Below are 12,851 nucleotides of genomic sequence, written 5' to 3'. Positions count from 1 at the left end.
TTGAGGGTCCTGCTTCGCCTGGGGTCGCTACACTGTGGCCGGAGCCCCACGGAGGGGAGCTGCCGGCCATGAAGAAAGGGGTGGAGATCAGGAGACCAGTTCCCCTCGGAGCAGTTTCGCTGCCGGAGATCGTGTGGTCGGAGCCCCACGGAGGGGAAATGCCGGCCATGAAGAAGTGGGGGGAGGTCAGGAGACCAGCTCCCCCAGCCGCACGTTTGCGGCAGGATAGAGTGTGGCGGGAGCCCCGGAAGAGGGAGCTGCCACGAAGACCTCCCACCATGGCCACCCCCATGGACACTGTGCTTCCCCCTCTTCCAGGACTTTGAGACTGAGGGGGGAGGTGGCCATTTAGGCCATGTTGTGCTGCACACAAGGAGGGGAGGTGTGTGATGGGGTGCAGCCTATTTTGTGGTGGTTCTGTGTTTTTTTTGTATTGTTTAGAGTGGATGTGAGTGAGTTTGGGGTGTGGTTCAGTGAGTATGTGTGTGGAATGTGCCTGGGCTAATGAGGTGCGAATTGCCCAATTAGCCCAGGCACCTGTATAAAAGGGAGTGGTTGGGTATGTTAGGAGGAGAGTGTTTGTAACTGTGAGACGACGTGTGTGAGAGAGAGTGTGAGTGGTTCTTTTTGGTTTGTTTAAAGCCTGTTTTTGTGTTTGTCTTTTTGGTTGGCCATCGTGCCTTTTTATTTTGTGTTTTGTTAATTAAAATATTTTGGTTTCACTGCACTTTCTGTCTCTGAGTCTTCCCTCTGCTGCTATCCTGCCACACCGGGTTTAAAAGACATGTCGTATGCAGACAGGCTAAAAGAATTGATCTATTCAGGTCTTGAACAAAGAAGACTACGCGGTGATCTGATTCAAGCATTCAAAATCTTAAAAGGTATTGACAATGTCGACCCAGGGGACTTTTTTTGACCTGAAAAAAGAAAAAGGACCAGGGGTCACAAATGGAGATTAGATAAAGGGGCATTCAGAACAGAAAATAGGAGGCACTTTTTTACACAGAGAATTGTGAGGGTCTGGAACCAACTCCCCAGTAATGTTGTTGAAGCTGACACCCTGGGATCCTTCAAGAAGCTGCTTGATGAGATTCTGGGATCAATAAGCTACTAACAACCAAACGAGCAAGATGGGCTGAATGGCCTCCTCTCGTTTGTAAACTTTCTTATGTTCTTATGTTCTTATGTAAATCAGTTTATGAATATTAAACAAAAAAAAATGTATTTGAAAAGCTAAAATAGCAGAAGTGGGTCAGATGAGGAAGAGGATGCACAGCGCTGCAAATACTGCTGCATTGAGGTACATGTTCACGCTGACAAAATAACATACTGAAAAATAAGCGACACATTAAACTAAAACAAGAAAGTGAATTGAGAGACAAGCAACCCATTTATCCTGCTTTTACACACGCTTTAATAAAGACAGTGCAGAATGACTCTGTTAATGAGTTTGTCAGAGCGCTGTGCTTTGCTGGACAGCCACTGTTTATTGCAGAGAGGTATGCATCGGTGACTTTGTGTGACAGTCTGTCCATCAGCTAAAACACTGCCTAACAATGAGAATCTTAAATCGTAAATAATTGACAGAAAATTGCTTTGGCTGTCAATTTTCTTTTTTTTTTTATGATTTCAAAGGTGAATAAACCTGGCTTGTTTCGTGCGGATGTCATGTTCATACCTTCTGTAGATACTATTTCCATCAGCACATCGACTGCCCAAACGTTCGCAAAGTACCAGCTAACTTGGGAAAATGTGGCTTCGACTTGCACAGATTCTGCTACTCATCATATTCTACATATAAACGGTCCCCCCCCTACCCGATCTTTACCGATGTTTCAATTAAAAACAATTCTGTACCGATTTTAATAAGTAAAATAAACATAAAAATGTTTTTAAAGATAAAAACCGAAAATGCTGAACACTACTTATAAGGCATTGCACCATCGTATTTAAAGGATCTTTTAATACCATGTATTCCTAGACGCCACTCAGATCACAGAATGCCACGTTGCTTACTGTCCCACAAATTACAAAAAAAAAAAACACAGGTGGTACAGCATTCAGTTATAGGGCCCCAAAACTGTGGAATGATCTGCCTAGCTCTGTAAGGGAAGCACCAAGTGCCACTGCTTTTAAAACACACTGTTATAATGTAGTGTTTTATGCTAAAATGATGTTTCTTTTATTCTCTGCCTTGTTTTACTGTTCGGTGTGTTTCTTTTTTTTTATTGCTTTTCTTGCATTCTTCTATTAATATTTCTCAATGTTTTTATTCATGTGAAGAGCTTTGCAGCAATTTTCCAAAATAAGATATAAACTTCTGAAGACAAGGGTGTTTAAATTTACCAAATCTTAAATTATATGACTGGGCAGCCCAATTAAATGCATGGTGTCATGGCTACAGAATAATAATGATACAGGGTGGACACAGATCTAACAAGAGACAAGTTTCCCTACTCCCCTTGATGTTTTACCATTTACAAAAATAAACAACACTACAGAAAGCAAGATTCAAAACAGATGTCTGGTCTGAAATAAGAACAGAACTAGCACAACCTCAGAATATAACCAGAGTAACAAAAATTGCAGAAATTATCTAATTACAAAAAAACAACTATTCCAAGGGGAGGAGCTGAAATCATTACAACAGTTACAAAAATCATGTGATCATCAAAAAGAATTTGATTTTTTTTTAGGTTTCTGCAACCAAGACACACACACATTCTTTGGGACTGCCCTACACTAACAATTTTGGAGGGAAGTCTGGGAAGTAATGGGATCCATCCTACAGATTGCTATCCCCTTTGACCCAGTTTATCTGGTCTTGGGAGTCGTTCCTGGGGATTTTGGGGCACCAGCGTTAATAACCCCCCCCCCCCACACCCGAAAAGGCTGAATGTGTCTCCCACTCCAAAAGAACTAGAAAGGAAGAGAGTGGACAACCGGCAGCTGTGCTGTGTCAGGACGCCAGGGGTTACCCTTCCTCAGTGAGGAAGCGCAGATTCAGCTGGACGCACAGCTGACCCACCAGGAGCTGACCGCCACTGTCACGCAGCTCTCCAGCGGAAAGGCTCCAGGGATCGATGGACTGGCAGCAGAATGTTTTAAATCTTTCTGGGACGTAATGGGGGAGGATTTGCTCCAGGTTCTGAGACAGAGCCTCAGCCACAAGGAACTGCCCCTCAGCTGCCGTAGGGCTGTGGTTACACTGCTGCCCAAGAAGGGAGACCTTTGCCAGCTAAAACAAAATGGAGACATGTGTCACTTTTATGTTCCGATTTGAAGATTTTATCCAAAATGCTGGCTGACAGATTAAAAACAGCTATTGTAACTGTGGTGCATATGGACCAAACATGTTGTGTACCGGGTCGCTCCATTCTTCATAACTTGTTTTGAATTAGATACTTTTTATCTGTAAACGATATTTGTGATTTTAACTTAGAACTGCTCTCCCTGGACCAAGAGAAGGCATTCGATAGAGTCGACTACACCTAGCTTTTTAAAACCCTGGAGGCCTTCGGGTTGGCCCTGCTTTTATCTCCTATATTCGGCTTTTATATTCTAATATTTTTAGTATTTTAAAACAACAATGGGCTGAGTCAGCCCTTCCCAGTGTGCAGGGGTACAAGACCTTGTCTGGTATGTCATACAGCCCCTGTTGCGGGTCAGGTTGGCTGGCTGGGCAGTGTTCTCCTCGTTCTCCTCACCCTTCTCTGCCGCAGTGAAGGGGTCTGCCTACGCAGATGATGTGCCTGTGTTTGTGAGGGGGGATGCAGATGTCCGAGCACTGCAGCAGAGTCTAAATGAATTCCACAGAGCATCACCTGCCCGAGTAAACTGGGCAAAATGCGGTGGAAGGGACTGCTGGCCCAACTGTCCTTCAAGGGTCGGGTGCTGGTCATTAACAATCTGGTGGCCTCTAGGATGTGGCACAAACTGGTGTGCCTGGACCCACCCCGGGGCCTGGTGGAGGAGATCCAGAGAGTGATGCTGGAGTTCTTTTGGAGTGGGAGACACAGTTTGAGGCTGGCAGTCCTGTACCTTCCCCCACTGATGAATGAGACTGCAGGGGTTTCAGAGACTCCTGTAGGAGGCTCTGAAACCCCTGCAGGGGAGGAGGCTCATTGGAGGAAGCGGGCCTGTTTCCTCCTAAATAGAGTCGAGAACACCATTTGGGTAAAGCAGGCCTTCCCACATTTTATCAAAGTATTTTAAACACCTGGCAGCTGGCGAGGGGGGAGAGGGATGAGGGGGCCCTGACAGGGCAGGCCCTGTTTGAGGAGCCCCTATTTTTTAATCCACTCTTTCCAGTTAAGTTCCTCCAGTCAAGGACGCTGTGACAGTTTTTTAAAAGCAGGTGTGACCAGGATGGACACACCTGTTAAACCTTGAGCTCTGCTGCTGGCTAACTGCCTCCCAGCTAGCTGCCCAGCTGGGCTGGCACTCAAGAGAGGCTGGCAGAGAGACTGATGGGTGAGCTGAGGGGCTGCCTCTCCCCGCGGCTCAGGGAGGTCCTGAGGTTAGGAGCTGTCCAGCGGCAGAGCAGACAGCTTTCCTTATTCCCAGGGCTGATCGTGTCACCAGCAGCAGGTGAGGAAGGAGAGGGGGGTGGAGGAAATGGAGGAGCATTACTTAATTTGCACAGCGTGAAGGAAATTCGCTTTCACACAATGAACAGCAAAAATATATACTAATTGTGTGTTAATACATGGAGTATAGTAGGCTAAGTCTGTCTGTGGAGGACGGGCGGAGGGCAGTGTGGAGCGTGCTCTACAAGCCGACCCTCACCTAGAGAGTGTGGACCTGCAGAGCAGGATTCTTCACTGCGTTTTGTCCACGGGCAGGTTTCTCCACAGGGTGCACCCCAGCAGTAGTGCGCAGTATGCTTTCTGCTCAGCAGAGGAAACTATTTTTCAAGCCTACAGTGAGTGCGAGAGGCTGGGGCCACTTTTTAGTTTACTGCAGAGAATCCCGAACGATTTAGGGGTTGTTTTTAGTAAGGAGCTTTTTATTCTGGGGGTCCTGTATAGCTTTAAAATGAAAAGCAGGTGGGTTTCAACAACTTTAATTGGACAGGAAAAATTGTCCATTTAAAGGCTGGGAAAAATCAACTCTCTGGATCTGGACTGACCAGTGTGGTGGTTCAGTTCAGGGTGCTTGTGGTCAGCCAGATCAGAGTATTTTAAACTGGTCATTAACCTGGAGAGCTTCCAGGAGAGGTGGTGTGTGGGAGACACTGTGTGCTGTGAGTGAGGAAGGGTCAGCTCAACATGCTTCTTTAGGATTTTATACTTTTAAGGTCTAATTTTATTTTGTTTGTTTTTTTTATTGGTAAAATCAGTTTTTACAGTGGCGCACAGTATTTTAAGAATTTATATATTTTTTCTTAATTGTGTTTACTGTATTTATTAAGACTCATGGATTTTACTAATCTGTTCAATACAGGACCTTAAAAGTCAAAGTTTCTCCTCTCTCGTTACCTGCATGTATTGCCGGTACTGGTCTCGGTCCACTTGTGCTCTCAGCCCCCACACCGCCGGGCCTTTGCTCCGGTTCAGAACCTTGAAGTGGACCCCGGCCCTGTCACTCAGCCGAGCCGCCAGCCCATCCAGAGCATCCAGCTCCCGGAGGAGGTGGCCCTTCCCTACCCCCCCAAATGAGGGATTACAGGACAGGGCACCTGGAGGGAGAGAGAGGACTGGGATTGCACTGAACTGCATTATACTGTATTGAATTGTACTGTACTATACTACACTGCACTGTATATAATAACTAGTGAGCAATGTGTTCAAAGTGCTCATCCAGTTGATATTTCCCATAATACCCGGCTGAGGCAGGAAACACGCGCTCATTCACTCCAGCAACAGAGCGACCCGAGCCAGCGCGAGCCGTCAAACTGAAAGCAGTTCCAACCCTACCTCGCATAGCTGCTCTCTTCTCACTCGGGAAAACATTGCTCACCAGAGAGTGTAAAAAATACTGCATGGGGTAGTGTGTGATAAATGAGAATGTAATGCCCAGCCTCTGGGTTTATGTAGCATCCCACCCCTCGGGTGAGCATTCAGTTCTCATATAGCACATTATAGTGTACTGTTATTGTATTATACTAAACTGTACTGTATTGTATTACACTATAGTAGTACAAACACAGACACCTGCCACGAGCAGCACACCCCTCACCAATGGTGCTGATCCGCTGTGTGATCAGCAGAGTCTCCGCCCCCACTCTCGTTGCTGCAGCTGCAGCCTCTGTCCCAGCATGGCCGCCACCCACCACAATGACATCATAGCTCCTCGCACCAAGGTCACTTCCTGCCCAGCGGGAGGGGGCAGACAGGAAATTCCGCCCCCAACGCTGACAGAATCTCTGTGGCAACATCTGGGATATCCTGTCATAGGGAAGAATCAAATCGAGAGCAGGGTTAGAAACTCACACTAGCCCTGCTGCTGCACCCAGTCCTGGGGGTCAGACCTCCCCTCAATGACGGCTATTATTATTATTATTTATGAATAATATTGAAATGATCAGGAGCCAGGAGTTAGAGCAGTTAAAAACTCACACTACCGCTGCTGCACCCAGTCCTTAAGGACAATCATTTATATTATATCACTCCTTTATATCATATACAGTGCCTATAGAAAGTATACACCCCCTTGAACTTTCTTCACATTGTTGGGTCAGTGCCTCAGAGTTTCATGCATTTAAATGAGGATTTTTTTCCACTTAGCTACACACCATACTCCACACTGTTAAGGGGAAAAAAGTTTTTATTGAGAAAAAAAAAATGTATATATTAAAAATACAAAACTGAAAGATCATAATTGGATAAGTCTCCACCCCCCTGAGTTAATACCTTGTGGAAGCACCTTTGGCAGCAATTACAGCTGTGAGTCTGTTGGGATAGGTCTCTACCAACTTTGCACACCTAGATTTGGCAATATTTGACCATTCTTCTTTACAAAACTGTTCAAGCTCTGTCAAGTTCCTTGGGGAGCGTTGATGGACAGCAATCTTCAAGTCATGCCACAAATTTTCAATTGGATTTAGGTCAGGGCTCTGACTGGGCCACTCAGTGATATTTACATTTTTGTTCCTTAGCCACTCCAGTGTAGCTTTGGCTGTGTGCTTTGGGTCGTTGTCATGCTGATAGGTGAACTTCCGTCCCAGTTTCAGCTTTCTTGTAGAGGGCAGCAGGTTTTTCTCGAGGACTTCTCTGTACTTTGCCCCATTCATTTTCCCTTCTATCCTGACAAGTGCCCCAGTCCCTGCCGATGAGAAACATCCTCATAACATGATGCTGTCACCACCATGCTTCACAGTAGGGATGGTGTTCTTTGAGTGATGCGCTGTGTTGGGTTTGCACCAAACATAATGCTTTGCATTTAGGCCAAAAAGTTCCATTTTAGTTTCGTCAGACCACAAAACTTTTTGCCACATGGCTACAAAATCTCCCGAGTGTTTTTTGCTGAATTTATGCTGAATTTATCCAGAAATCAAGTGACTCACTACAATTTAACACAGGTGGAGACCACTTAACTTGGTGTGTGATTTTGAAGGTGATTGGTTACACCTGAGCTAATTTAGGATTGCTATTACAAGGGGGGTGGACACTTATTCAACCAAGCTATTTCAGTTTTTATTTTTAATTAATTGTCTGCAAATTTCTAGAATATTTTTTTCACTTGGAAGTTGTGGGGTAGGATGTGTAGATCAATGAATTTTTTTTTTTTTTTTTTTTAATGCATTTTAATTCCAGGCTATAAGGCAACAAAAGGTGAACATTTTGAAAGGGGGTGTAGACTTTCTATAGGCACTGTATACATATAAAATTATATATATATATATATATATATATATATATATATATATATATATATATATATATATATATACACATATAAAATTATATATATATATATATATATATATATATATATATATATACACACACACATTATACACAGTCTACGTTTTACATCAATAGCTCATTGGGCTCATTTTCTGTGATATCTAGGTTTAAAATATTTGATTAAATCCATTAGACCTGAGTGTTTGCATTTATTTTGTGCATCAGTGTATAATATTATATATAATTATAGTGCTGGGACAAATAAAATATCTGTTCGAATATTCGGATGACATGTATTCAGATACAAAAATCAGATGTTCGTATTCACTTGAAATGACAAAAATACCTTGCATGGGATACTGAGACCTCCGCTGCTGTTGCTTTTGTTTGTTTGGTTATTTATTTATTTTTTTAAGAGGATGCAGGGAGCAGTGGAACCATTTTTACACGTTGCAGTGCATAAAACTACTTCGTAAAATAAACAAATTTATTGGACAGGGATGAAAAGGGCATCTGTTGTCTTTTACATGTGTTTTAGAAACGCACTGCTGTTATTTTTTTGCGTTTTATTAAAATGTCCTGCGTATATAACACAGATTTCTGTGTAAAAGTGACCTCTAAAATGCGCTGTCAACTTTATATATTATATTTCTGGAATAAACAAAACAACGTTTAATTTGAACTGCTATTTGGCATCCTTTGTTTTGTAGTTAATTCACTGGGGTAAAGTAAATCCTACACAACGTATTCTTTACTCCTGTGATTCTACTTTGACGTGTTACTGTAACGTCTTGCTGTGAAACACAGGCACACACACGGGCCACGCCCCCTCCCCCTGCTGCTATGCTGTCTCTGCCTGCGTTGAAACATCTTCAAAACAAACATCCCAGCCAACTCTGTGAGGCGGACACATCCGCTTCTGGAGAACGAGCGGCACCATCATCGACTTTGGAAACGTAACTTTATTAGAATTATTTGTGTGTGTGTGTCTCAGTTTCTTAACTTGTTTTATTAGTCCTGCAGTTACACAAAATCTACGTCGCTGTTCTGTGTTGTAACTTTTTCTTTTTTCAGATTTGGCTTCAAGAAGCTGGTGGTTGAGCAGAGGCCTTGTGGGAAAGAGATCACATGCAATTACAAATGTCAATGCTCAGATGACTGCAAAGGATATGCGACCATGCTCTGTTGAAGATGGCCCTGGATGCAACAGCCTTTTGGCTTTCCTAGAACCAGATTACAAGGTGCCCAGTTCACACACAACGGTTACAATTCCTCAATGTCAGCACACTCGGGTCTCACAACGTCTACGCATAACCTTGTCCAGAGACTGCGGACGAGCTGCAAGATGGATGCCTACATCACTATTACCTGCCACTAGCATAACAGAGGCAGAAGTGTTAAAGGGACTAGGAGCTCTTAAAATAAACAAATCCCCTGGGCCGGATGAGATCCTTCCAATAGTACTCAAAGAAATGAAAGAAGTTATTTACAAACTGCTAACCAAGATAATGCAACAGTCTCTTGACACAGGGGTTGTACCGACAGACTGGAAAATAGCAAACGTAATACCGATCCACAAAAAGGGAGACAAAACCAAACCAGGTAACTACAGACCAATAAGCCTGACTTCTATTATATGTAAACTTATGGAAACTATAATAAGATCCCAAATGGAAAATTACCTATATGGTAACAATATCCTGGGAGACAGTCAACATGGTTTTAGGAAAGGGAGATTGTGTCTAACTAACCTGCTTGATTTTTTTGAGGATGCAAAATCGACAATGGATAATTGCAAAGCATACGACATGGTTTATTTAGATTTCCAGAAAGCTTTTGACAAAGTCCCGCATAAAAGATTAATTCTCAAACTGAACGCAGTAGGGATTCAAGGAAATGCATGCACATGGATTAGGGAGTGGTTAACATGTAGAAAACAGAAAGTACTGATTAGAGGAGAAACCTCAAAATGGAGTGAGGTAACCAGTGGTGTACCACAGGGATCAGTATTAGGTCCTCTGCTATTCCTAATATACATTAATGATTTAGATTCTGGTATAGTAAGCAAACTTGTTAAATTTGCAGGCGACACAAAAATAGGAGGAGTGGCAAACACTGTTGCAGCAGCAAAGGTCATTCAAAATGATCAAGACAGCATTCAGAACTGGGCAGACACATGGCAAATGACATTTAATAGAGAAAAGTGTAAAGTATTGCATGCAGGCAATAAAAATGTGCATTATAAATATCATATGGGAGATACTGAAATTGAAGAAGGAATCTATGAAAAAGACCTAAGAGTTTATGTTGAGTCAGAAATGTCTTCATCTAGACAATGTGGGGAAGCTAAAAAAAGGCCAACAAGATGCTCGGATATATTGTGAGAAGTGTTGAATTTAAATCAAGGGAAGTAATGTTAAAACTCTACAATGCATTAGTAAGACCTCACCTAGAATATTGTGTTCAGTTCTGGTCACCTTGTTACAAAACAGATATTGCTGTTGACCTGAAAAAAGAAACAAGCACCAGGGATCACAAATGGAGATTAGATAAAGGGGCATTCAGAACAGAAAATAGGAGGCACTTTTTTTACACAGAGAATTGTGGGAGTCTGGAACCAACTCCCCAGTAATGTTGTTGAAGCTGACACCCTGGGATCCTTCAAGAAGCTGCTTGATGAGATTCTGGGATCAATAAGCTACTAAGAAGGGCTGAATGCCCTCCCCCTCCCCCTCCCCCCCTTTTGGTAAACTTTCTTATGTTCTTATGTCAGCTTTGTTTTACAGCCGTCCCTGACGATGATCGGAGCTTCCGACCAGACATTGGAAGGGGTTTTAAATGTTGTTTTTAGGAGTTGTCCTACATTTGAGTTTATATACATCTATATACACGAGTAATTTGAAATGATTACACAATGCAATCTGTTGAACATTGTTACTTTAGTCGTAATCTTCAATGAGACACAATTGTGCTGGCGACCATATTTCGCACTAGTAATAATAGTGCCAAATACTGCCAGTTCAGACATTGGCATAACACCGGGTAGCGTCGGGTAATGTAAAACCCGACGAGTACCCGTGCCGACCTCTAATTGATTTTATATATATATATATATATATATATATATATATATATATATATATATATATATATATATATATATATATATATTCCGTTATTTACCTTTACTTTAAAAACATGTGCAGTAGTATTTGTATGAATATTATGATATACTCACCTAACTAAAGTAAAAACAGAAATATACTAGCGCGCTACAATTATTCGAATATATTGTCCTTGCTTCGCTTGCGCTCCTCTGATGTTTTGATATTCAAAGTGTTTTACTTGTTTCCTTTTTATTTTGTATCAAAAGTGTTTTGTTCTGTTTTTAAAATCCGTTTCATAAGATCCCCGGTGTCTCAAATTCCATGCATTGAACTAGAAGCAGCCATTTCATTTCCCTGTCTGGACACTGCCTGAGAAAAAAGAGCGCCACCCCGTCGGCCGGGAGGAGTACTGCACCCAAGAAAATGTTTGGTTACCGGTGTCCCAGGAGCTCTAGAATTTAAAGGGGAGGTTCCATTGTTTCTAATTTAAAATCAATTCTATGATTGTACATTTCTGATTGTGTAGCAAATGTTAACTAGCAAAATGTGTTTCGTATTAACGTTATTTTGCATTTCTGGAGGTGTTTTTGTTTTGGGAAGCACTACAGTATGGACAGCAGGTATGCGAGCGATTGTCCAAAAGTTAAGAATGAGTTTCAATCATGGAAAAAATTAAGCTCCATGCTGCGATTACTAACTATGCCACCGTGCACATCAATCACAGGATGTACTTGAAAAACGTTGCTTATACAGCATTATTATTTTATATTTGTTCTTTCATTTATCTTTACATACAGTACTTTGTATAATTAGGACAGAAAACGAACAGGAGACTGGTTATCATAGTGCATGTATTTCAATTACAAGTGTGGGAAGAAACAATATATTCATTAATTAAAAACTAAAGAGTTAACGTCTTTGCTAAACCGTGGTAAATACCTGTAGTTCAATACCAACCAAGATTTTGTGTTGTGAGAGAGATCATATAGTATATGTAGGCTACTCTATATCAGCATCATTTTAAAATGGTAAATCCCTGTAATGCAACAACCAATAAGACATGTAACGAGAAAGAGATACAGTATATTGAATTAAAGTGAATTATCACGATTTAAAAGCATGTAGATATACACATATATACAGTATCTCTCTTCCTCATTATATATGTCTGTTGTGTTGAATTACAATTTTTCAATACCAGCCAAGAGACTTAAATAGTGAGGAAGAGAGATCATACAGTGTACCAGCATGATTTTAATCTGTGGTTCAATACCAACCAATATACATTTATAATAAGAGAGAGATAATACAGTATAAAATCACTTTCAGGTTGCTCACTCTGAAATTGCCCTCTGTGTGAGTGTGTGTGTGTGTGTGTGGTGCCCTGCAATGGACTGGTGTCCCGTCCAGGGAGTAGTCCTGCCTCGCATTGCCCTGTGTCTGCTGGGTTAGGTTAAGGAATAAGCGGTTATGATAATGAATGGATGGAAAGAATAAGAGACTTTTAATAAAAATTTACTTTAATTTAAACAATTCAAAAACAGTCAGTGGTGAGAATGGGATGGGGAATCATTTACATATGGTCTTTGATTCCACACTGGAGGTTTAAATGGACACCATCCCTCCTAAAAAGCACAACCTGATCATATTTAATTTCGGGGTGCCGAATTGAACCCCCCTTAAACCCCTTACAAAATCCGAAATGACATTGTTCACCCAGTTACGTGCTTTGTTTATTTTTGGTGATGTCTTAATATTTTTCCAAAGACGTCTCTGGGTGATGCATGAGAAAACAACTTCTGTTTTTGTAAACATCTCATGCAATTTAGTTATATCTTTCTTCATAACTCGAGTTAACTCCACACTTTTAACTTGCCCCCAGCATGGATGACCA

At 41.9% G+C, this 12,851-nt stretch overlaps 1 protein-coding gene across 2 annotated transcripts in view; it reads right to left on the bottom strand.

Moving 5' to 3' along the window:
• Positions 1-11,371, bottom strand: part of mto1 (mitochondrial tRNA translation optimization 1) — a 54,193-nt gene extending 42,822 nt beyond the window's left edge. Inside the window, exons 1-5 of one of the 2 annotated variants that reach the window (XM_059012471.1) lie at positions 11,089-11,371; positions 10,300-10,356; positions 6,855-7,266; positions 6,181-6,389; positions 5,481-5,680 (exon numbers count right to left, since the gene is read on the bottom strand). In XM_059012471.1, coding sequence (XP_058868454.1) covers positions 5,481-5,680; positions 6,181-6,389; positions 6,855-7,234 — 789 coding nt within the window. In that variant the 5' untranslated portion in view covers positions 7,235-7,266; positions 10,300-10,356; positions 11,089-11,371. The remainder of the gene's footprint in view (positions 1-5,480; positions 5,681-6,180; positions 6,390-6,854; positions 7,267-10,299; positions 10,357-11,088) is intronic. The other variant, XM_059012472.1, reaches the window with a different exon arrangement.
• Positions 11,372-12,851: the final 1,480 nt, after the last annotated feature.

The sequence above is a fragment of the Acipenser ruthenus genome, chromosome 44 (assembly GCF_902713425.1).
Source record: "Acipenser ruthenus chromosome 44, fAciRut3.2 maternal haplotype, whole genome shotgun sequence".
Lineage (NCBI taxonomy): Eukaryota > Metazoa > Chordata > Actinopteri > Acipenseriformes > Acipenseridae > Acipenser > Acipenser ruthenus.
This window is presented reverse-complemented; position numbering and strand designations above follow the sequence as displayed.